The 25,276-nt window shown below is 46.2% G+C and overlaps 3 protein-coding genes across 11 annotated transcripts in view; 1 reads left to right on the plus strand and 2 right to left on the minus strand.

Moving 5' to 3' along the window:
• The first annotated feature begins 83 nt into the window (after window positions 1-83).
• ARHGEF39 (Rho guanine nucleotide exchange factor 39) lies at window positions 84-16,671 on the plus strand. Of its 8 annotated transcripts, none has more exons than XM_055698493.1 (12): window positions 84-147; window positions 724-796; window positions 878-930; window positions 1,925-2,109; window positions 2,711-2,805; window positions 3,124-3,244; window positions 4,276-4,394; window positions 6,014-6,084; window positions 6,858-6,986; window positions 10,578-10,807; window positions 12,648-12,736; window positions 12,952-16,671. In XM_055698493.1, exons 4-12 carry the CDS (start codon window positions 1,963-1,965, stop codon window positions 12,965-12,967), a joined length of 1,017 nt encoding a protein of 338 aa, XP_055554468.1. In that variant the 5' UTR covers window positions 84-147; window positions 724-796; window positions 878-930; window positions 1,925-1,962; the 3' UTR covers window positions 12,968-16,671. The 8 variants fall into 8 exon arrangements, with proteins under 8 accessions (XP_055554468.1, XP_055554469.1, XP_055554465.1 ...); XM_055698491.1 differs by lacking the exon at window positions 84-147 and adding an exon at window positions 170-366; XM_055698494.1 differs by lacking the exon at window positions 878-930 and having other exon boundaries at window positions 724-800.
• Window positions 16,672-18,161: 1,490 nt separating this feature from the next.
• Window positions 18,162-19,287, minus strand: MRPL17 (mitochondrial ribosomal protein L17). The gene is made up of 3 exons (XM_055698496.1): window positions 18,948-19,287; window positions 18,793-18,861; window positions 18,162-18,721 (listed from the first exon to the last, which is right to left on the minus strand). Exons 1-3 carry the CDS (start codon window positions 19,119-19,121, stop codon window positions 18,449-18,451), a joined length of 516 nt encoding a protein of 171 aa, XP_055554471.1. The 5' UTR covers window positions 19,122-19,287; the 3' UTR covers window positions 18,162-18,448.
• Window positions 19,288-20,110: 823 nt separating this feature from the next.
• Window positions 20,111-25,276, minus strand: part of CCBE1 (collagen and calcium binding EGF domains 1) — a 102,002-nt gene continuing 96,836 nt past the window's right edge. The window contains exon 11 of one of the 2 annotated variants that reach the window (XM_055698486.1): window positions 20,111-24,202. In XM_055698486.1, the coding sequence (XP_055554461.1) occupies window positions 23,969-24,202 (234 nt within the window). In that variant the 3' untranslated portion in view covers window positions 20,111-23,968. The remainder of the gene's footprint in view (window positions 24,203-25,276) is intronic. The other variant, XM_055698487.1, reaches the window with a different exon arrangement.

Genomic DNA, 25,276 nt, shown 5'->3' on the forward strand with positions numbered 1-25,276 from the left:
CCTAGGCGGTGCAGCCCCGCCCGCCCGCCCCGCCCCGCCCCGCCCCGCCCCGCCCCGCCCCGCCCCGTTTCCGCTCCGCCCCGCCCCGGGGCCGCCCGCCGGGGCGGAGCCTCCGTTTGAACGCGGGGCGGCGGCGGGCCCGGGTAGGTAATGGGTGGTGAGGCCTTGCGTGGGCCCGGTAGCCGAGGGGAGCGGGCAGGGCGGCTGGGGCTGTCCGCCGCTCTCCTGGCGGTCCTGTCTCGGGCCTGGTGTCCTGGGGGGCCGCCCTGAGGTCTCCGGGGCTGGGGCTGAGCCTTCCAGCGGCTGCTGCCGCCGCGGCCACCGTCTGCCCGAGGAGGCCGTGGGGCCGTCCCGGGCCCGGAGGCGGTGAGCGCCGCTGGGGCGCTGGGAGCGCCAGTGCTGCCGGAACGGAGGGGGGTTTTGAAGGGTATTCAAAACAGGGAGATGTAGCAGTGCGGCAGGGAGTTCTGCCGGTGGGGCATCGTGGGGCAGGCGGGTGCGCGGTGGTCCCTGCCCTGAGCCTCAGGCATGCGAGCTGGGGCGCTCCTGCCTGCCTGCGGGTGAAGTGCTCTCCAGCGTGCCCGTGGGCTCCGGGCAGCTCCCACCCGACGCGGCCAGGACGCGGTGTACTTCAGAATAACGGGAGTGTTTGCACCGCTTCCTGGGAGTGGGAGATGGTCGAACAAGCCTGGTTTAACTTTTCTTGTCTCTTTTAATTACTAGCTGTTACAAACGACAACGTTAAAATCACGGCTGCAACCTACCCGGGCTAAAGGCACGTTTCAGTCTGTTCCTGGTGAGTACCTTGCGGCTGCACGCTAACGCCGAGGTCAGCTCCTGCGTGCTGTTCCCTGCAGCGCTGCCTCCCCATCCACAGGCGTGCCAGGTCTGCCCTGCTTGACCAAGCTGTGGCCTCGGCTGGTCCTGTGAGTATGAGGATAAACTCCGAGAAACTCCTACCGCTATAAAATACCTCGTGTGTCCCTCAGCTCTCTAGACTTTCACTAACTCGTTAAATGAGTCTTGGTACTCAAGAAACTTTTGTTTCAGACATTGATTTAGATTATCTGGAATGTCTCTGGAAGACTGACAAAGTCTCTTTTCTGCAATGACGCATCTTTCTGTATTGGTGTAGCTTGTCCATACGGGAGCTAGAACTTTTGCAGCGGTAGCTCAGCTTCCAGTGAAACAGCAGACTTCATGCCATGGCAAGTGCACACAAGCCTGCACTGCCTTTTGATCAAAAGGCAGAGCAATATTTAACTGTTGCTCTGCTAACACATGCCTTTTATCATCCGTTGTCAGAGAAAGGGAGTTTTTTTCCCTGTTACGAAACCACGGTGTTCTTGCAGAAGAGAAGAGCAGCAGCAGAGCTGGTTAGTAAGTGGATAGCAGGATTCACAGCTGTTGCTTAGTCTCTCTCAACTGAAACCACAAACTACTGTTAGAAAATGATAATGCAAACCACTTGCTTCTTGGGAACCTCCAGGGGAAAACAAGAAAGAGTGCACGCGCTCTCTCTTTCTCTGTCTCTCTGCTCCCCCCCCTGCCCCCCCCCGCCTCCCCCTCCTCCAAGACAAATCTTATGGCTGGCTTCTACCCACGGTACCTCTTCCACCCACTGACTTCCATGAGTTTTTGAGAATTCTGCCCAAAGAATGGGGCAAAGCACAGGAAGCAGTGGTTTGTGAGCGGGGCTGTGTACCTCAGATTTGCTTACAGATGTATCATAATGTACTGCTTTTATTTTCTCAGTCTGGTCTGTCTAAAACTGTTCCTCTGGTTGATACAGGGCTCTGGTACCTGTGGGAAGGAACACAGAAGGAAACTGTTATTAACAGCTGTTGGTAATTGACTTCCCTTCTTTCATAGTAAAGCATAGGTTACTCTTTTTGTTGTGTGTCCATCTCTCTTGGCTCTTCAGGATCAGTTACCTTTCAGCGTATCAGCCCCGAGGCTGCCATGGGTGACTTGTCCCTGCTCTTTATGGCTGGAACAAACACTGTGGAAGAGCAGAGGGCTCGCTGGGAGAGAAAGCGCAGCCGGACAGCCAAGGAGCTTCTGGAAACTGAACATAAATACCTTGAGCAGCTGGATTTGGTGGTCACAGTGAGTATTTCAGCCCCTTTGTATATGTGGGTACCTTTAGACAGCATGTGTCTTATTTGTGTTGTCATGGGAAAGGGTCAGAAGCAAAGCCTTAATATATCCCTGCTGCATGGGAACTACTGGGGCGGGAAGGTTTGGGGTTTTGTTGGTTTTGTTGATTTTTTTTTTTCCTTTTACCTTCTCTGTAATATCCAATAGCTTGTGGGTTTGATCGCTTGGTTTTGGCCTGTATACAGACATGAATCTTTAACCTTTGATTGTATAGAGGACTTGCTTTAAGATGTCTAAGATGTATGAAAAGTAAATGCACAGACAAATCAAAGATAGATTGTGAACAAGGTACTGAAGAACAGATGCATCTAGAAATACTGAACTGTATCAGTGCTGTAATGCTATTCCACGTGTTTACGGTTGTGGTCAAAGTTACCATGAAGGTTTATATTTGATGATAGGTGTATTAGTTAGGCATTCACAATATCTGATATCCTTTTGAGCTAGAGTATGCTGGCTGCAACTTCTTGCTTCTGCTGTGTGGCACAAAACCTTCAAGTGACCTATGAATTTTACTTGTTGGAAATTCTCTCTTTTTTTTCATACTTAGTTCTTTGTGACAATTTTAAAGGCCAAAGGGACACTGAAACCTACTGTGTTGGAAATCATATTTGGACCCCTGGAATCTATATATTCAGCGAGCCAGTAAGTGAACACACTGATATCCTTCCTGTAATTGTATGGGAAGGATCCTACACTGGTGAGAAAGTAAGATTTCAGGAAATAAAGCTAACGCCTTGTGAAACAGGCATTCACTTCTAGCAGTAAGTCTGCTCCACAGTATTTTTAAGGGATGTGTTCTGTAGCTTATGCTGTGACCGCCAAGCCTGTATTTGGCACAGAAACTGAGTGTGAGGTGGAGACTGATAGGGGGAAGGTCAGCATAGGAGTGAACTAGAGGGAGCTAAGAAAATGTCATCAGTAATGAACCTCTCGTGAGTTATTTTTGTTCCTTGTGCACAGAGTTCTGTTGCTTCACCTGGAAAGAGGGAATTTGGGACCAGGATTGGAAAATTTCTGTCAGAATCTGGAGCTTTATGGCCACTATGCAGAGAACTTGGAGCAGGCAAACAAAACCTTGAAGGTAAATATCCCCTTTATTCTTCATGTTCTTTCTTCCCTCTTTTCATCCATTCTGTGAAACAGCTACATCCTTCCCCTTTTTATTCTGTTTCTGGAGTGATCAGTTTTCTTCCTTCTGGGCTGCTTCTATTTTCTCAGTCTTCCTTCCATAACATAATGCTGAAAACTTCTCAACTTACTTAGAGGTTCAAATTTTTGAAGCTTGTTTCAGATGTTTGTGTATGTATTTGCATACATTGAGCACAGCTTTCTCAGAGTTCTGTATTTACTCCCACACCTCCTTGGCTGGCAAGTCTGGAGAGTTTGCAGTGGGAATGCTAGGTGACAATGATCTCTTTTTGGAGAATTATCAGTTTTCCTAGTCTTTCCCACTACCAGTAACTGTATCTTAACAGTGGGAATTCCTTTTGCTTCCCAACTTTTTTCCTATCGTAGAAGAGATTTTTTTTTTCCTTCTCGCTTACCTCTCCAAACACAACTGTCTTCCAAGAATTTCCAGAAGGATATATTTTTATTTTGAAGTCCTGACAGCTGTATCTGGAATTCAAACCACCTGACTTCCAGTTTTTGACTGTGCTTGTTCCCAGCTGCAGGATGTACTGGGATGTTTCCCTTCTGTTTTATTGGCATGCATATGATCATACTTCTGATTTCCCAAGAGAAAGAGCTGTTTTGGACACTTGCCTTGAGGTGATGGGAATGTGGGCCTGCACCAAAGTGGCAAAAAGCCACAGGTGGACTCCTTGTTTTCCTATCTCAGTCAACATTCCTTTTTGCCTTATTTCCATTTGCTGCGTATACTAGCTTTACACTTCTGTGCATGTATGAAGGGGGAATATTGCTTCCATTACCTGTTGGAAATGGTGGTCAGGAGAAAGGCAATGGCTTCCCTGTGGCCACGAAATAAGCTGTTGATGCTTGCTGTTAGGACTGAGTCCTAAACTGTAAGTTAGAGTTCCAAGCTCTGGTGCAAACTAGAGCACATATTTCTTTTTGTAATCTCAAAGCTTATGTCTTTTCCACTGCATGCAGGAGCAGTTGAAGAAAAATAAATCATTCCGACGGTTTAAGAAGCTCCAGGAGACTCGACCTCAGTTTCAAGGGAGGAGTCTAGAAGATCTGCTTCCCTTGCCCCTGCAGAGGCTGCACCAGTAAGAAGCAATTCTGAGTCTTCAAGGTGTTAGTATGAGAAGGAAAAAAGGAACATAGCAGTGTCTTGGTTGCTATGGGAGGTAAAGTTGCTTAATGTGTCTCAAAATCTGAGTGTATGGGCAGCAATGAAACAGACCTGAAGACATGCCTGTAAGGTGGAATTGGTATATGTGGATGGGAGACGATGAAGAGAGGTAGCTATGTTTAGCCCTGACTCCTAAGCCCTTCATCTACCTTTTGGGTAGAATTGAAGTGGAGGCTTTCTATCATCTTGGTAAATTACTGAAGCTAGGCCCTGAACAAAAGCAAGCTGTCTGAAGTGGTGCTCTCTGCCAGAGATGGTCTTGCTTTGCTTTTGCGTGGGTTGCTGACCTTGGAGTATTTTGAGTCCTGTCTTGTAGGTTGCTGCTTCTGGAGAGAGACAAGATTAATAACCAGATACAGGAGGAAAGTTCCCCTGTGTTCATCAGGGCCATATGCTTTTCTTAGATTTGGTGGCTATTGCAGTTATCTGAGCCTGGGCAGGTCCAGTCTGGATTGCTGTGTTCCCCCATTGAAGTTTCACCTCCCCTTTGAAGAGGCAAGCTGACTGTGCGAGGTCTGTGCTGCATGCGCTCAAAGGCAGCCTTTTCTTGGGGTGGGTATGTGTGTAATACAGAGCAGAGGTAGTCTGCTGGGAACCCAGATGCTGCTGCTATAGATCAGGTCACTGCTCTTCAGCTGTGGTCTTATCCACAGTTAATATATTGATATAAATTATAAAGCAAATTTGAGAGATTGAGAGCCCAATTTCTTTGAAAATAACTTGGAATGAGCATACCGCAGCCTTTTGGGTAGCTTTATGTAACCTTTTTAATCAGCTTGACAGATATAAGCTTTCTTTTTGCTGTAGTTTTTTGGATCATTCCATTACATTTGTAAAATAGCAGTACATTTATTGGTGTCCAACTGTTTGGAAAATTGGTGGCTTTTTAACAGAAGGTCTAACTTTTTCCTTAATCAGCTCTTTCAAGTTTAAGTTTCTTTGAAGCTTTACATCTACTGCATGTCATATGACTTCTGCCAGTTCATGAATCAATTCAATGTGGTATTTATTCTGTCATTTCAGACTGAAAATAGTTCAACTTTATTGAGAGAAAGCATTTGCTGAGATCTGATGCTTTCTGGTAAAGACTGGAGAGGAAAAAAGAAAAAGGCAGCTCCCAGTTCTTATAGAAATGCCTTTGTCTTGTGTGGGCAGGAAACATAAAATATGAATGCTGCCATTCAGACATTAAAAAAAAAAATGGTTCAAAGAGAAATTCATCTGTTATTGAAGGCATTTTTATGTGAATGCGAAGAGAATCTCATGAAGTTAAGTAATATGCAAGGTTGCTTTTATCACATCCCCAGGAAATAACAAAGCCTTGCAAAGGTATAAAACACTTGGGTTAATTTAGTTGATAAATTTGAAGATAAAATGAATGTGATTGAAGAATTGTGACCAAAAGATGCTTGGTTAGGCTTGGAGCTGTGTACCCAATCTCCCGGTGGAGTGTTGCTTGTTATTCTGTCACTAGTAGGAGATGCTGTTGTTCCTAGTATCTTTCTGTGAAATAAACCTGCTCTCTCTATTAAGGTACAAGCATTTCCTCAGAGACCTGCTGGAGAACACCAACCCAGACAGTGCTGAGCACCAGGGGCTTGCAGGTATAATTCTACCTGTAGATGCTGGCTTCGATCAGTGTTAGCCTTCTTGCTAATGATATTTTGATTCTTGTCTTCTGTCTACTTCCACAGGAAGAAAATCTTCCTCTTACTGGGGTTCTAGTGGATTACTATTTGCCTTCTCCATCTTTTCCCTGTCTCCAAGATATCTCTGAGAACACACTGGGCATAAAATATGGAGTAGTTGACTGGGAAGTTGGCCTAGGGGTTAGATTGGCCAAATGGACATCAAAACAGATTACCCAGGGAAGTGGTTGATGCCTCATCACTGGAAGTATTTAAAGTCAGGTTGGATGGGGCTTTGAGCAACCTTGAAAAATTTTTCTGCCCAGGGCAGGGGAGTTGGACTAGATGATCTTTAAAGGTTCCTTCCAATCTAAACTATTCTATGACTCTACTGGTCATGTGCCTCAATTTTCTAGGATAATTCGTGTCCTTCTTGCCCTATTTACTAGTAGTTAACACCACTTGTAGGGCGTTTTTCCTGGGTTTGCTTCCAAATCCAGGAAATAATACTTGTGTCTAATGTTTCATTGGGAAATAAATGTTTTCTAGAACTGTGGAAGTGTTGCTTGGGGAGAGACCTCTGGAAGCCATCTAGTCCAATCTCTTGCTGAAATTACCACATAAATCTGTTGTTGATACCTGATTTAAAACATTTGCTGCTTAATTTCATTTTCTTTTTACAGCAAGTTAGATAAGGTGTAATATGTACTCATTTGTGAAAGCTTCAGAATATGCTGCTATAATTTCAGAGGCTGTGAAATCTGTTTCTGAGGTGTCTCGATGGGTCCAAGACATCATTCATAAGAGAGAGAACTCATTGCAACTACTTCGGGTTCAGAAACTGCTCAAAGGACAGCAGACTCAGGTTTTGAGTCCAGGTGAGTTTTTCTTCTGCCAAGCTGAGGTAACTGGAGATTCTCACCTTCATCTCTGATTCGACTCACATTAATGAGTTTTCCCCTTCTGCTCAAATTCCATAGATAAGTGGTGAAGGAATATAATTAGTAATTCATACACTTAATTTTTTAAAGGTTTTTGTTATTGTGTTTTTAGTAAGGATAAGAAGCAGCTTAATGGCCTGGCATTCAGATAGGAGAGGCTGATGACATGTAGTTAGAAAGTTAGTAACAGGAACCTGTTCGTTCCAACAGCCAGGAGGTTTTGGGAGTATAAGTTCTGGGTGACAATGACAGACAGACATTGAATAATTTTGGAAGAGTGTAAGTAGTGGTATTGTCCCTACTCCATCACAGGAACCATAGATTTCAGAGTGTCAAGGGCCCAAGGACTGTGGTGTTTTTTACCTTAAGCTACAAGCTTCCTGGACTTCTGCTCACACACTTCACATGAAGAATGCATGGTTAAATTGTGCCAAAATAAAAACATTTATTTGTGTTAATAAAGTCACAGTCAATGGTGTGTGAGATCACCTAATTGGATAACAGGTTTCTTTATGATCTCTTGTGTGACTGTGCTCTCCATGCCCAGAGCACACTCCAAGTTACATGTGAAAAACAGTGAGAAATGTGTCCAGTCTGGGCAATTATGAAAAGGTCACCTGTGAACCCCTTGTGAAGGTTCACCTGAACACAGGTGAAGCCCCCTGTGCCCTCACTAACACTGTTATTGCAGAGATCATCTAGAAACAGTGCTGCAGCTGGAGAGCAGTGTTGAAGTCACTGTGTATAAAGGTCTCTAAGGCACACCTCCAGGTACTTGTGAAGGTGGTTGTAATTCTATATGTGGATTTTTCTGGGGGGAAAAACCACCCCCCAGTGGAATGGAGGACAGAATCAGAAAGGTAAAAGAAGTGAGAACTTGTGGGCTGAGATAAAGACAGCTTAATAAGTAAAGCAAAAGCTTCACATGCAAACAAAGCAAAGCAAGGAATTAATTTACCACTTCCTGCTGGCAGGCAGGTGTCCAGACATCTTCAGGAAAGCAGGGCTCCATGACGTGTAATGGTTACTTGGGAAGACAAATGACATCACTCTGAATGTCCCCCCTCTTCCTTCTTATTCTTCCAACTTCATATGCTGAGCATGATGTCATATGGTACAGAATATCCCTGTGGCCAGTTGGGGTCAGCTGTCCTGGCTGTGTCCCCTCCCAGCTTATTGTGCACTCCCAGCCTGCTTGCTGGTGGGGTGGTGTAAGGAGCAGAAAAGATCTCTGTGCTGAGCAGTGCTTACACAACAATAACCAAAACATCCCTGTACTGTCAATGTTGCTTTCAGCACAAATCCAAAATGCAGCCCCATACCAGCTACTCCGAACAAAATTAACTCCAGACCAGCCAAACCAGCACAGGTAGAAAAAAGGGTTATTTATGAGAGGTTATTCTGGAAGATGCTCAGTCAATGGACAGATTAATTTAGAGTTCTCTTCCCCATTCTTCTTAGAATCCTTTTGGTGGCGCTAGCTGAAAGTGAGCTAACTCAGGTGTGCTCTGCTTATCCTGAGCATTGAACAGTTGTGGGGGAACCTAGGTGCATTGGGGTAGTGCATGAGTGAAAAGCTAAATCAGTTGTTCTGAATGACAGCACTAATAAGATAAGCCTGTGACATTAAAAAAAAAAAATCAACCACAAAACAGTATAGCTAGACCAGAGATGGCCATCATTTGAAAGCATTGGGCCCACTTATTTTTTTCTCTGAATATTCTGAGACATGTAGTAGGACAAGTGTTGAGTGTCTGCAGACACATTTCCATTATCTAGGATGGAAAATTGTGTTGGTTGTGTTTTCCATTAGCTGGAGTGAAATAGGCACTATTGGATGCAAGAAGCAGAAAAGTAAAAGACAACTGGGGCTTGCTAGTTTTGGGCCAGCTTTCCAGAAACAAGCTAGCGTTTGCAGAACCGTTAAGATTGCATCCTGTTGCTAGGAGGGGAGAGGTGAGAAAATATAATGCTATAGATTAAGAGAAAAGGAGCAGCTTTGGAGTTAGATGTCTCTCATTTGGCAGTGTCTCAGAGAGACCCTGCTTTCCATATATAGGTAAATATATCTTTGCCAGAACTGCTTCCCTAAGGTAGCAACCATTCTGCCATCCCTAGCTTCCCTAGGGATATTTCCTTGCCTTCCTTTCAGAATTCTTTCACAAGAATTTCCTAAATGACATGCCCCTGGGAACCCTGAACACAGATCTATATCCCAATACTTCCAGCACTGTCCAGCTCAGACTGCATGCCAGTGTATCTGATCACAGCTTAGCCTGAAGGAAACAGTTCCCAGTCCAGCCTTATGGTCCTGACACCTTCCTTCCATTCGTTTTTTTAAACTTGGACTGATTCTTGCACCTCACCTTTTCCTTAGTTACTTTCATGTAAGAGGAGTGGATTCCCGTAGAGTAAGCTAAGTAGGGATTCACTTGCCTCTGTTTTGTAACTATAGCATGCTAAGTAAGACACAATCCATAATCAAAGCACAATTGTCTTGTTTTCTAAAAGGTACTTACTAGCTCAGCCAGAAGCTAAGCCGTGAAAGACAGTGGCTGAAATTCTCTGGCAGGTGTTTCCAGGCCAGATGATAATACCTTACTATGGCTTTACCTTTTAATAAATAATCTTACTGGCAGGTATCTTCATAATTCCCGTAAGTTGAAGGCCATCTTGTACAATAATCCTTCTAGTTAGAGCTACTGCTTTGTATTCCATTTTGTGTAGATGCCATTTTTTTTAATTGCTGCTTACAGCTAGGTTTATCAAATAGTTTTAATTCTTTCCTGCTAATTTCTCTGCCTTTTGCTTTATTTAATTCATTTTATGGGCAGATGACACTGGACCCTACTCTAAGAGAAGGTTGATAAGGTTGCCTATTCAGATCTTCCTTTTAATAGTTGTTTTGTATCCCCTTTGCTGTCTTCTCATTAGAACAGTAATCTGTGTTGTGTAGTTTGTGAACTACTGGAGGTCTGTGTATAGTTAGATGACCTGTGAAACATGCTTTTTTTTCAATTGGCATGCACAAGAAAATAGAACAAGGGAAAAATAATAAACGTTCAAAACTTAGGCTAACTTCTGTTTCACCACTAACGACAAACAATTGGTCAACACAATTTAAGAGTTCATCGTATGTTTTCTGGATTTCGGAAGGTTTATGTTAATTTAAATGTGTGCATATCATTTTCAAACCATGTTTTTGTTCTGGTCTCTTTAAACAGACTTGCAAATCATCATATCCTCTTAATTAACATAGTAGATTGATAACAGATTCAGTTTGCTCCTTGTATGCTAAAATTTTTGGGCTGATTACTGCTTCTGCATGGGTGCTATCAGCTGGTGATGAGCTGGCCTCAGGTGATGCTCGGTGCCTTCTCATGGCTGGAATTGATGTAGAACCTGGTAACCTTCAACGGAGGCTCACTGTATTCCTGTTTGTCTCATTACACCCCTTTTCTGCCGCTGCCCCCCCACCCCGCCCCCGGCAATGATCTGATAACTGTTCTGTTTCCCTTGTGTGCCTAGGGCGCCGGTATATCCGAGAGGGCTGGCTTGTGGTGGTGCCTTCAAAGGGAGAAGAACTGAAGCGCAGGATGTTCTTCCTTTTTTCTGACATCTTTATTGCAACAAAGCCCTGCCACCCACTGCACCTGCTGAACTCTAACAAATTGGTATGCCAGGCTGTCTACCCGCTTCACCAGTGCACAGTGGATAAAGTGTTTGGCCACACGCAGAGCCAGGGAGGGCTCCTCAGTGTAAGTCACAGAATCACAGCACGGTCAGGGTTGGAGGGCACCTCTGGAGATCATCTAGCCCAACCCCCTGCTAAAGCAGGGTCTCCTAGCGCAGGTTGCACAGAGTCGCATCCAGGCGGGTTTCAATTATCTCCAGAGCAGGAGATGCCACAACCACTCTGGGCAGCCTGTTCCAGGGCTCTGTCACCCTCAAGGTGAAGTTCTTCCCCAGATTCAGATGGAGCTTCCTGTGCTGCAGTTTGTGCCCAGTGCCCCTTGTCCTGTCGCTGGGCACCACTGAGAAGAGCCTGGCCCCGTCCTCTGGACATTCACCCTTAAGATACTTGTAGACATTGGTAAGATCCCCTCTCAGCCTTCCCAGGCTAAAGAGGTGCAGCTCCCTCAGCCTTTCCTCACCAGGCAGATGCTCCAGTCCCCTGATGGTCTTTGCAGCCCCCACCGGACCCTCCCCAGCAGTTCCCAGTCCCCCCTGAACTGGGGAGCCCAGCACTGGGCACAGCACTGCAGGTGGGACCTCACCAGGGCAGAGCAGAGGGGGAGGATCCCCCCTCGACCTGCTGGCCCCGCTCCTCCTCATGCCCCCCAGGGTCCCACTGGCCTGCTTGGCCACCGGGGCGCACAGCTGGCCCACGGGCAACTGGCTGCCCACCGGGGCGCACAGCTGGCCCACGGGCAACTGGCTGCCCAGCAGCACTCCCAGGTCCTTCTCCGCAGAGCTGCCCCCCAGCAGGTCACCCCAGCCTGTGCTGGTGCCTGGGGCTGTCCCTCCCCAGGGGCAGGACCCTCCACTTGCCCCTGTTGAACTTCATGAGGTTCCTCTGCCCGACTCTCCAGCCTGTCCAGGTCTCTCTGAACGGCAGTGCAGCCGTGGGGTCTCAGCCACTGCTGCCAGTTTTGTCTTCCTGTTTCTGCCTGTCAGAAGCATCAGTGGATTCACACTTGCAATGCAGGTCTCTAGCTGTTTCAGCAGCAGCAGGACTGAGGTGATTAGGGTGACAATGGTAAATGCAACGAACTAGTCTTGAGTTAGGGCAACCCGTCTCTTTGTGAGTGAGGTAGGTCCTTTTCCCTTCATGGTGGAGGCCCTCCACAGCACTCTGGGGTACAGGTAGCTGGTTGATTCATTTAGCTTAGGTGAAGAGGGTCTATTAAGACTCTGACATGTCCTCACCAGAGCCACATATTTTGGGAAGACAGCCACAGATTCATGTGACAAAGAATGCATAGCATGACAGTGAACGCATAGCATTGCATTGACTGTGTACTAAGCTTACAGAAAACCCTGAAAAACAGAGACTGAAAAGATGTGGGTATTATCACAACAGATACTGCTTGTGCTTCTAACTCCCTGAGAGCTGCAGGGTCTTCGATAGGACTGATGCCTTAGTACGGGTTTCAAGTTAGGTCTTCCTCGGGTGCAGCACCTGGGGTCTGTGTTAGCTCTTTCCTTGTAAGCTGTGGTAAGGAAGACTCCGGGCAGGCTGCGATCTGTAGGTGGTGGTGGTGGTGGAAGGACCGCTAGGGGTAGCTCGGCGTATGGGAGAAAACTGGATGAAGAGCTGCTGAGAGCTGTAATTGCCTACTTTCAAATACCCTGCTAAGTCAAAGTGAGCTGTCATCTGTGGCTGGAAGGCATGGTCATGACTAGTGCTTGCTCTACGTTGTCCAGCCTCTGGTTTCTCCCAGTACCAATGCCAAATTTTTCTGTCTGGGAAGGAAAATTGTTGAAATCAGCATGCAGGGCTGAGCTGAGTTCAGTAGTGATGGCTCTCCTTTTCTTAGAGTTGCTGCCTTGGCAAGGAATGCCATAGAGTGGCACCAGATTTTGTTTGCTTTTTAGCTTTCCTTTCCACACAAGACACTGTTGTTGATGGCCAGCGACCAGGAAGATATCAATGACTGGTATCGGAGCCTCACAGCTGCCGTCAGGTAGGCTTCTATTTTTTAGAGGTGGAAGAGGCTGAAAGGGAGGGGGCAGAACATAAAAATGGTCATATGAACCTGTGTATTATATATGTATTATATATGGTCCATATTATATATGGTCCTAAGGCTGATAGAGAAGACCTGACTCTGGCAGCCAGGGTACAAGGGAATACTAAGCATGTACTAACAGTGAACTTCCCCTTTGTTTTCCTCTACAGGCAGCTGAAAGCCTGACCCATCTGAGTACAAGACAGATTGGTAGGACAACCACTCTTCTTCGTAGAAGCCTACACAATCTTAGGAAATGTGTGAGGATGTATAGTAGGAGAATAGCATTTAGAGGGACTACACACTGTGTTTTGTGAGGTTATGAATGTTTTGTCAGGTGTTTTGATCTTAATACAGATATTGTGATAGTATGCACACTAAAGACTTGTATATAAAAAAATCTGTATCAAGACTTTTCCTCAACTTAGCTTAGAAACTTCTAGCTTTTTCTACACTCTCCACCCCCCGTTATTAATTTAAGGACAAGCAGAAGAGAGCCTGATTTGCTTTCCCCCATTAAATGTTTTTATCCGATCATCTTTATATTGTTTATATATATTTCTCCCTGCTCTTACTTCTGTGTCCTTTGATCAAAACAGATGTTTTGGATAATGGTAGCATAGCTATAATGCTGTGTTTTCAGCTAGTGCTGCAGGGCCATAGTCATCTTCCTCCCTTGATATATTTTTATCATTCATAACCTTGGGTTTTCTACCAAAATACTTTGACAGTTATTGTCCCTCCTCCTCTGTGACAGGTGGGCAGATCAAGGGAAAATGATTCAGTGGTTAAAATCCTACCCCTCTCCTTTTCTCATCAATCCCACAGAAAAGTTTATCTGCTGAACTATCCAAAATAAATTGGGAGGTAACATAGGCTTATGCTTATCGAACAGCATTCACATTTCTAATGTGAATCCAAAGAGATTATGCAGATCAAACAGCACTCACCTTTGACTTCAAGGTATGCAGTAGCCTTATTGTTTTGAAATGCTACAGTGAAAAGCTTGGGCAGCACCTGTGCTCCTCACGCACAGTAAAATCTTCACAGGGCTACAGTCAGCATTCTGGGTCATCACTGGTAAAGTGCTAGGGTTCAGTTTACTAGGATGAAAGACCAATTTAAGAAAGAAATACAGATAAGGTATTATACTTGAGTATTTTATTAAAGCCTCAACACAGACTTTAAATGTGGAAGCTCTGCAGCAATAGCACTATGATTAATGTCTTTTACTGAGAGGGAAAATATCTGTTTGAATGAGATGCTAGGTCAACTGCAAAGAGGACAATTTCAAGGTCATTAGAAACATAAAGATTAAGGTCTGTCTTTTTAGTAGTTTGACTTGGACTTTTTTTTCCTACTTCCTTGAATAGTACCACACATCTTTAATTTCTCACTGGAATTTGTTAAAGCAGAAGTGGTACTGTGTGAGGTAAGTGTCCTGAAAAGACTTACCAAATTTTAAGTTCTGTAACGTAACTTGATTTTTCTTTTTTTGGTGTCTTTCCATGCAGCTAACTTACTACATAGGACCACTGGTCTTAAGGTTGTGAAACCTGGGAGAGAGGAAGGAACCCAACATGTTTGTTGTTGTTCCCCGCCCTGCTCTGTGCCCGCCCCCCCCCCCCCCCCCCCCCCCCCCCCAAAGGTATAGCTAGGCCTTTCAGGTACTAGCTGTACTTGAAATCAGCAACAAAGCTAGCAATTTAAGTTTCTTATTTCGTGGTAGCTGTATCACTCTGAAAATGTTCTGCTACTATCCTTTCTGTTCTAATAGGGCGATACAGAGATTTCTTGCAACCCTACACCTGAGGCTGGGCTATCTACTGAGTTCTTGTTAGAGACCACTAATATTCCTGCCCATATTTCCTCATTATAACACAAGTCCCTTTGGTACTACCTCTTTTAAGACATATCCTAGTGCTACCATCCTATTTGCATTCAGCACTTCTGAAACAGCAAAATTAGTGATTTTCCACCCTGAAAGGCTGTACAGTGACTTCCAGATAGCACTGTAGCTCTGTCACAGTGAAGTGGACTTGCTGCCCTAGAGAGTAGGGCTGTTGGACCACAAATGGTAACAAACTCAGTCTTGGCTGGAATAAGTTACTAACACAGGTGCACAGGAATATACAGAATAAACAATGGGAGGTAGAGATGTGTGCACATTTGCAGCGCTGTGATCTTAGTGGCATCACAGAGACACGGTGGGATGAGTCCTATGACTAGAGTGTTGGAATGAAAGCATACAAGCTTTTTAGGAAGGACAAGCAGGGGAAAAGAAGAGGGGGTGTTGCCCTTTATGTCAGCAACCAGCTGGAGTGCATGGAGCTACATCTGGGAATGGATAAGGAGCTGACCAAGAGCTTATGGGTCAGGATTAAAGGGAGGGCGGGGACAGGTGACTTTATAGTGGGGTCTGCTACAGGCCACCCAACCAGAAAGACCAAGCAGATGAGGCCCTTTATGGGCAGATAGGTGCTGCCTCACATTCACAAGCCCTTGTCCTCATGGGGGACTTCAACCACCCCAGTGTCTGTTAGAGGGACAATGCAGCAGGGCATAGGCAATCCAGGAGCTTCTAGGAATACTCAAGGGCACCCTTGGCTGCAGTGACCATGAAATGGTAGAGTTCAAGATCCTTAGGGCGGCAGGAAGGGTGCATAACAAGATCACTTCCCTGGACTTCAGGACAGCTGTCTTTGGCCTCTTCAGGGATTTGTTTGGTAGAGCACCATAGGACAGAGCCCTGGAGGAAAGGGGTGTCCAGGAAAGCTGGTTAATATTCAAGGGTCACCTCTTGCATGCTCAAGAAAAAGTTGGGCAAAAATGCCAGAAGGCCTGTGTGGATGAACAAGATGCTCTGGGTCAAAATAAAACACAAAAAGGAAGCATTGGGGTGTGGGAGCAAGGGCAGGTAGTCTGGGAAGAACACAGAGAAACTGTCCTAGCAGTCAGGGATCAGGTTAAGAAAGCTAAAGCCCCGATAGAATTACATCTGGCCAGGGATTGTCAAGCACAACAAGGAAAGCTTTTGTAGGTATATTGAGTGAGAAAATGTGGGCCCTCTCTGGAAGGAAACGGGAACCTGGTTACCTGGGACATGGAGAGGATTGAGGTACTCCATGATTTTTTCACCTCAGTCTTCACCAGCAAGTACTCCAGCTACACTGCCCAAGCCACAGAAGACAAAGGCAGGAACTGGGATGATGAAGAACCACTCACTGTAGGAGATAAGGTCTAAGACCACCTAAGGAACCTGAAGGGGGCGTGTGTGTAAGTCCATGGGACCTGATGAGATGCATCCATGGGTCCTGAGGGAACTGGTGAAGTGGTTAAGCCACAGTCCATCGTATTTGAGAAGTCATGGCAGTCCAGTGAGGTTCCCACAGACCGGCAAAGGGGAAATAATCCCCCCATTTTTAAAAAGATGTCCTGGTTTCAGCTGGGTAAATTTGCTTAGTAGCTGGCGCAGCGCTGTGTTTTGGATTTGGTGTGAGAATAATGTTGACAGGACACTGATGTTTGTGGTTGTTGCTGGGTGATGCTTATTGTAAATCAAGGACTTTTCAGTTTCTCGGGCCCTGCTAGCCAGAGGGGTCATGGGAATTTGGGAGGGGACACAGCCAGGACAGCTGACTTGAACTAGCTAAAGGCGTATTCCATGCTGTGGGATGCCGTGCTGAATATATGTAAGCTGAGCTAAGAAGAAAGAGGGGGACATTCAGCATTATGGCATTTGTCTCCCAAGTAACTGTTACGTGTGCTGGAGCCCTGCTCTCCTGGAGGTGGCTGAACAGCTGCCTGCCCATGGGAAGTGGTGAATGAATTCCTTGCTTTGCTTTGCTTGTGTGTGTGGCTTTTGCTTTACCTATTAAATTGCTTTTCTCAACCCCTGAGTTTTACGTTCCTTTCCGATTCTCCTCCCTATCCCTCTGGGTGAGGGTGAGTGAGCGAGCAGCTGTGGGGTGCTTGGCTGCCAGCTGGGGTTAAACCGCGACAAAAAGGAAATAAGGAAGACCTGGGAAACTATAGACTGGTCAGTCTCACCTTGGTGTCCAGCAAGATCATGGAGCAGATCTTCCTGGAAAACTATGTTAAAGCACAATTAAAAATAAGGAGGTGATTGGTGACAGCCAACATGGTTTCACAAAGGGGAGGCTGTGCCTGACAAATCTGGTGGACTTCTATGATGGGGTTATAACTTTGACAGATCAGGGAAGAGTGACTGACATCATCTGCCTGGATCTGTGCAAAGCTTGTGACACTATCCCACACAACACCCTTGCCTCTAAACTGGAGAGACATGGATTTGATGGGTGGACCCCTCAGTGGGTAAGGAATTAGCTGTATGGTTACACTCATGAGTTGCAGTCAACAGCTCTACATCCAAGTGGGGACCAGTGATGAGTGGCATTCCTCAGAGGTCTCAAGTGGAACCAGTGTTGTTCAACACCTTTGTTGGTAACATGGACACCGGGATTGAATGCGCCCTCAGCAACTTTGCTGACACCACCAAGCTAAGTCAATACACTGGAAGGAAGAGACGACATCCAGGGCAGGGGGACCTTGACAGGCTTGAGAGGTGGGCCTATGTGAATCTCATGAAGTTCAAGGCCCAGTGGAAGGCCTTGCAACTGGGTTGGGGTAACCCCCAGTATCAATACAGGCTGGGTGGAGAATGGGTTAAGAGAAGCCCTGAGGACTTGGTGGTGCTAGTGGATGAAAAGCTCAAGGTGGGCTAACAATGTGCACACACAGCCCCAAGAACCAACTGCATTCTGGGCTGCATCAAAAGCATGGTCAGCAGGTCCAGGGAGGTGACTGTGCCCCTCTGGTTACATCCTGTCTAAAGTACTGTGTTCAGCTCTGAGGCCTCCAACATAAGGAGCAGGTCCAACCTGTTGGAGCAGGTCCAGAGGAGCACCACAGAGGGCCGGAGCACCTTTCCTATGAGGAAAGGCTGAGGGAGTTGAGAATGTTCAGCCTGGAAAAAGAGAAGACTTTGGGGAAACCTTATTGCAACCTTTCAGTCTTTCAAGGGGTCTTATAAAAAAGATGGGGACAGATTTTTTAGTAGCGCCTGTAGCAACAGGACAAGGTGTAATGGTTTGAAAGAGGGTAGATTTCAACTAGCTATTAGGAAGAAATTCTTTAGGGTAGTGAGCCAGTGGAACAGGTTGCCCAGAGAAGCTGTGGATGCCCCCTCCTTGGCAAGGCCAGGCTGGATGGGGCTTTGAGCAATCTGGTCTAGGGGAAGATGTCCCTGCCCATGGCTGAGGGGTTGGAACTTGATGGTCTTTAAGGTCCCTTGGTCCCTTCCAGCCCAAACCATTCTGGGATTCTATGATTTAATGATAAAATCCCAATAAAATTAAACTCACTTTCTTAACAGAGTTTATTTACACAGAGAATATCAACCATTAGGCTCCCAGCTTGATTTCCTTGCCTTGCTAAGTCTCTATTCAAACCACAGGAAGAAGCAAGTAAACCCTGAACTGTGCCCCTGTCGTGGCAACTGAAGGTTTGCAATCAACCTTCAGACATCCCAGGACAATTCCATTCCTGTGCTCCAGGACAGCAACTAGCTGGCTGGTGCACAGGCAGCTCATGCCAAACCCTGTCCCTGTGCGCACACGGGGCTGGCCTCAGGGCAGAGAGAGATGCCTAGACAGGGGTGCCCTCAGGGGCCTGCGGGGCTCTGGCCTGCTGCATGTCCTCCCGGTAGCCCTTCAGTAGCTGGTTGAGCAGCGTCTTCTCGGTGTCGCGACGTGGGCGGATGAGTGGCGGGAAGGGGTTCCCCTTGAGCTCGATGACTGCCATCTTGGCACGGTCTATGCCATCTCGGTTGGGGATGTGCAGCAGGCGGGTGTAGCTTCCGGGGTGGGGCTGGAACCGGGGTGCCAGCACCTTGAACAGCTTGTGGATGAGGTCCTTCTCCTGCGGGGTGGCATGCTCAGCTCCAGCACCGCGGCCGTGGGGTGCAAGGAGGGACGTGGGGAGGCACTTACCGTCAGCCAGAAATCTGCCATGCGCATGGCACGCTCGTTGGTGTCCCCCAGCTTGGCGTACTCGATGAGCTGCGGGGAGAAGGAAGGGAGTGACGTCAGGGCCCCTCGGCCGCCCGCCCGCCGCGACCCTCCCCCGTCCCGTCCCGTCCGCTCACCCGCTCGGCATAGCCCCGCATCTCGTCGGCCCGCGCCCAGGGCGCCTCGATGCGCTCATGCCGCACCAGCGCCGTCACCAGGTTCCGCAGCAAGTCGAGGCGCGAGCGCGGGCCTAGCCCAAACTTCCGGTACACGCGCCCGTGAGAGATAGCAGCCGCCACCGACAGCCGCATCTCACCGCCGCCACCGACCACCGCCGCGGGGAACTGTGGGAGGCGCCTCCCGACAGCCCCCGCGCGCCGCGCGGCACGCCGGAAGGGGTGGTTCGCCCCTCCGCCCCTGCGGGCGGGGCCCACGGCTTGTGCCCGGAGCGGGGCAGGGGCCGCCGCCTGGCTCGGCGGGGAGCGGCGCCCGGAGCCGCGCACCGAGCGGTCTGAGCGGGGCAGGGAGGCGGAGCCGGCCGCCGGCCTCCCGGGGCGGGGCGGGGCGGGGGGCGCTGGTGGCCACACGGCAGGGCCGTGGCAGTGCGCAGGCGCGGGAGACCCGGCGTACTGGGGGCCGCGGTGCATGCCGGGAGCTGTAGTTCCATGTCCCGGCGGGGCCGCCGCAGGCCTCACCCCGCCGCCAGCGCCCGCTGCTGACCCGGGAGGGCGGGCAGGGTGGCCTCTGAGGGGGGCAAGGCGAGCAGCCGCCCTCCCTGCTGCCCCTCAGGGCATCTGGGGCGGGGTGCGGGATACTGCCCTCACACGGTGCCGCGGGGCTGGGAGGAAGGGCTCAGCCAGGTGCCAAGGAAAGGCCTGGCCTGCCGGGCCGTTTGCCTTACTCCCCCCTTTTTCCCCAGTACCCGTGGCGGGGTGCCAGGGGGGCCTCGGACGGCCGTATCGCATCCCCAAGCTGTGCAGAAGCTGCAGACCCGGGCAGCGTTGGGTAAGGCTGCTGGATGGCGCCTCACATAGCCCTCACGGGGCGCAGGAGCCTCCGTCCGAATAGACGAATAGACGAGGTGGGCACATGCCTCTTTCCACGAAGACAGAAACGCACCCTCTTTTGCAACAGCTCACACCCTTCATGAGCCCCCAGGGCCTCCTGGCTGTGCATATAGCTCAGCTCCAAGAAAAATGCTCAAAGGCAGTGTGTGGAGGTTTCCTGCAATTGGTTTCTTCCAGCCAACATTTATGTATTTCAGAGAAAGGACGTGTAACAAAAGCAGCTACGAACAGCATAAGAAAAAATATCTTTTTTATTATGAATACATAATAAAATCACCATCATCTTATACACATTTTAGTATTTCATATACTTACATAAATAAAGTGAACAGTATAGTAATTGGAATGTGTAATAGGAACAAACATATGGATTTTAACATGAAATTAGAAAATTTTTAGACCGCATCCCCATCTTTTGTTGCTTCTCTCAGGCTTAGTGTATTAACTCTGAAATACTTCTAGGAAGAATGTTACTGAAACTGTGCTGCCAACAGTTACTCCGGCCACTACCTTAATTCCATTTACAATCAATTTTCCACTCCTTTTCCTGATTTAGCCTGACTGTATAGGAATTCCAGCTTCTCAAGAAAGAATAATCATGTATGTACTTGGCACAGTGTTGAAAGAAAATGTTTCCCAAGCTGAAAAAAACCATGATTTTGTTAAACCCACTAACAATCAGCATTTTCCCATCACCACACACTCTTGCAAATGTTTCCATTAAATATATTTCTAACATTAATAAAATAACAAACTCTTTATTATCCTTCTGCTTATAACTTGATGTCTTAACATCAAAATAGTATTTCTTTCTAATAAAATTATACATAGTATTTATATGAAACAAAGTTGTCATGTGCATGAGCCTAGTAATGACACTAGACATGAGTCTAGATGTTTCTATATTCTTATTCTGGATTCTTGGGGGGGTTGGGGTGGGGGGGTGGGGGGAGGATGTTGTGTTATTTTTGGAGCCACAGAGTAATAAATAATTTACAAGGTAATGATCTCCCGGGCTACCCAGCAACGAAGCTTAAGATTGGAAATGATTCCTCTGCTGTAGCTTTATAAGACATTGGGTGTGCTGAAGAAAGTGTCACTTTTCTATCTGAGTGTCTTTATGTGTTTATCCAGGTATCTTAATGAAATGTTTCTGATACAATGTGTGTGTTATGAAAGTTATTATACAGTTAATCAGAAATAAAATGAGAAAGTTCTATGCAAAGATCTTAGCCGGACACAGACAGAAGGCTGAACCTTCCCAGCCAGCTGTGCTCAGAGGCATTCTCCCTGCTGGAGGAATTACTGTGTTATGTCAGGTGAGCTTACCTTTACCATAGTGTCCTCTCCTTGTTGCTGGGAGTCAGCCAACAGTTTTGGGGCAAGGAGTCTGGAAAGAGGAGGGTGAAGCACAAGGACAAACCCAAGGAGCACTTTCCTTCACCTTTTTCATGGAGTAAGCTTGTCTGTTGGAAACCCAGCTCTAGGCTGTGAAAACAAATGATGCAGATTCCAGAAAGGGAAATTTTTAAGGTTTCCATTCAGAAAGGCATGGAAACATGTGCCATATTTTATGTTCATGAGTCCATAGGACATCTTTCTGTACTAAACAGTGGAGCATGTCCTTTATATAATTTTCTGGTCCAATCACGGAATTTCCGTTCCCTGGATACTTATGCACAGCAGGGCAATTGTCACCTACCCCTGAATTTGATGGTCAAATTGTAGGAACTTCTTATTTGGTATTTGTCTATATTTGGAAAGCAGAGTTTAGAACTGAAGTAAGTGCCTTTTTTAGAACATATCTTGTGGGCAGGGGGCAATAGAATTTAGATGGCGTGTAGGAAATTACTCCTTTAATTCATTATTCAGTATTTCACGGTCAAAAGCCCTGCAGCTACTAATTCTATAGTGGGAATCAACCTGATCCAGCAGGTAATGGGGTGTGCTGGTAAACGTATGCAAGAGTTACATAATTTGCAAGAGTTAGAAATATAAAATTTGACATATAAAAAATTCACTTAAAATTGCATATGCATGAACAATGTTACTTATACCTAGTTGCCTGCTTGACATTAAGAAAATAAGATGTAAATGCCTCAGCTTATGCTGTCTTAGAGCTTTCTTTCAGCCTGTTGCATATAAGACCACCCCTCTTTTGGTGACAAGTTTCTTCCCCAAGTCTCACTGATTTCCTTATTACATGGTTCAAAAGACCACAGACTACTTGGATCTGCAGCTCCTGACAGATTCTCCCAGAGGAGAAGCCCAAAGACTACAGGATCAGAGCGCTATCATTTTTTCTAAGCTACCCCAGTGACTTAGTCATTACTTTGTAAATATTGATATACATATAACATGAAGAGGAATACAGAACATGCTCTTAGAGCTAATGCCCTTGCTTGTGGCATAGTGATAGGAAGGAATTGGGAAACAATTACAGGAACGAACATATCCCCTTAAGATAATATACAAAAGATATGAAAGGTTTAGACAGCCAGCTGTTTATCCAACATGACCTGTACTGGTGGTATAGGGATTATACCAACTATCTTTCGGCCCAGAGCATATGAAAGGGAATTCAAACCTTTATGGGTTATCTGAAAAGGGCCTGCTTATATTTTTACCTGTATTCATTCTATTAGAACATGCAAGCCCTGAAAAACATGGCAAAATAAGTTTGTTTTCTTTGCATTTGTAACATGGATGTGACCCAGCACTAAACATACTGTAGAAGCAGCAGCGACACAGATACAACATTGAAGTTTTGTGCTTGATATACTTTTTATCTTCTAAGCACGGCAAAGTCCTCAGCAGCTGTGGTAATCCAAAAGAAATGGTAACATACATCATCCATGAGGTATGGTCCAACTTGTGCATCCGATCTTCCAGTGTAAAAAAAGGGTGATCCCTTTCATCCCTCTTCACAAATACAAGATCCCCATGTGCAGTACCTCACCTTAGCCATCCTCGTACCAGTGGAAATGTTTTGTCATGTGCACTTCTGCACCTACTCATACGCCTCATATATCCAGCCTAATACACTGCAACTCTGTGTTACAGTCCTGTGAATGAAGGTTTAGGTCAGTCTCATGCAGCAGAGGAATAAAACAGGTGGTAGCTCTCTTCAAATGTGAAGCCTTTCTCTGGTCTCAATTTCACTTGGTCTCCAGCATTTCACCAAGGAAAACATGCACCTACAGGAGCTCAGAATCCAGCTCTGCAGGGCTGGGACTGATACTGTGCTTACCAATAAGCCTACTTAATTCACTTATTCTTGGTTTTCCTGCTTTATACATCCCCTTTTCTCTTGCTCATCTTTGTGTAAGGCGTCCAGCATGAACCTGTTGAGGAAGGCAACTGGACTTCATGCTGAGCAGCGGGAGAATGGTGGTAAGGGAAAAATAATGTTAGTTTAGGACAAATGCATCTTTTTGACTCTCTTTGAATGATACTTTAGCAACACAAAGCCAAATAATTTCCAGATCAAGAAGCAGCGACCTTGTATTGCTTCTTCACCGTATTTTTTTTTTGCCTTTTTCTGCCATGGTGGTGCATAATAGAAGACATTTCACTTACAGCTGGCCTCTGCTGTGAAACGAGGACCTGCTTTTAACACTCTCCTAAGCCTGGGGACAGTAGCTGGAGTCTTGAGTTCATTGGTATAGTATCTTTACATGTATAAAGTAACTGTGGACCAACATTTTCATTATTACAATTAGTTCATTCAAGGATGATGTTCAGCTACCCCTCTACCCCTGGCAAAATTTTTGTACTGGGTCATTTGGACACAAAATGCAAGGTAGGCAGACAAAATGCTGTGGTCTGCACCATTAGCTAGAGCATGCATTAATTGTAGTATACACTAAGAAGGTTTTCTTGATAGTTTAGGTACAACACACAGTGCAGGCTTGACAGTATGGAATTACTGCAAGGAGGCTACCATGAACCGTGAACGCTACAGTACAGGCAGCATGGTTGGGGAAAAGTGGAGAGAAAACTGGGAAATAATATATATATGTATTTTAACATTGTCAGTGCATTTTTATATTGAAGAACTCTAAAGGGACTCTATTTTTCAGCAGGTGTAGCTAAGGATGGGCTGCCTTCTGTATCCTGGAGTCTCTGGGTGATGCTCGTGGTTTGTAGTCTTCTCCAGATCCAAAATCTACTGTGTCATGATAGTTTGTAAATTCCTGAGGTAACGGAAACTCCTCTGTTGATGAATGAGTCCTGTGTCCAAACACTCTCTCTTGCAGCTCAGCGATGTCGTTTCTGATGTCTGCCATCATCAGCAATAGGAAATCAAATGAACCTGGTGGGCCCTGCAGTTACAAGGCATGGTCATTATTAATACTCCCCTTCGCTCTTACAGTTCTCAAACAGGTGGATGTAATTACTTTGCAGGTATAATACTGCTTCATATCAGTTGCTGAAATTTATCAGTCTGGCTTTGAATCAACTTGCTCAGGAAACGATTTTCAAAAGAAGGCAAATGCTTTTGCAGACAGAGCCTACATTTACAAGATGCGCAGCCCTGTTGTTACTTACTAATTCCTTTGCTATACCTGCCTCCTGAGAGTATCCTGGCATGTCATGGGACTAGAGGAGATAAATCTTGGTTCCCTCTGTTCCTTCTTATTAAACTGATATAAATTACATTCTCAGAATGACTAATCAATCAATAATTATTACTTATTTAATTTTTTTCCTCAAGAATGCTGGTATTTGGAAGGTATCTTTTCAATAGGGTAACCTCACTGCTGTCCATCACTTACTAAATATTTTGGAAATTACAATGCAGAGAGTATCCATCTGTTTTTATCTGATTTTAGGAAATCATTATTTCTTTTTAGCTGACTTCAAACAGTGAAGTACACTGTTCAGTACTGAGGACACCTTGCTGGACACACTCTTAAAAATTCATTCCACTAATAAGAAAACACTGTAAGAAAAGAATTTTCAAACAATTTCACCTGAAAACAGACTGTAAATACTCATCTTTCACCTGATGACTTCCTCAAAGCCTACAGCTTTCCAAATCCCAGAGAGAGATGAGGGGCAGGATTTTAAAAAGTTCCAGGGATCAAACTCTTAAGTAGGAGTGGCGGCTGAACTGTCCTAACTAGCACCCTGCATAAGATCTCATACTACTTCCTTCTGAGGATGGCCCACCACTGTTGTAGGGCAGAGGTGCACTTTGCCTTCAGTGTCACACCCAGCAGGGGAGGAGGTGTGCATGCAAAAACACTTGGACAAAAGCAGGTAATTACTTTCTTTACAATAACATTTTCCGTGCATGTATTTTTCACTCTGCTCTTGACACAGGAGAGTTTTTTTATCCTTTTGGCTAACCTGTGTAGTAGTCAACATCACTCTGTTGTGGAAATTCCTCCTGT

The sequence above is a fragment of the Falco cherrug genome, chromosome Z, assembly GCF_023634085.1.
Source record: "Falco cherrug isolate bFalChe1 chromosome Z, bFalChe1.pri, whole genome shotgun sequence".
Classification (NCBI taxonomy): Eukaryota; Metazoa; Chordata; class Aves; order Falconiformes; family Falconidae; genus Falco; species Falco cherrug.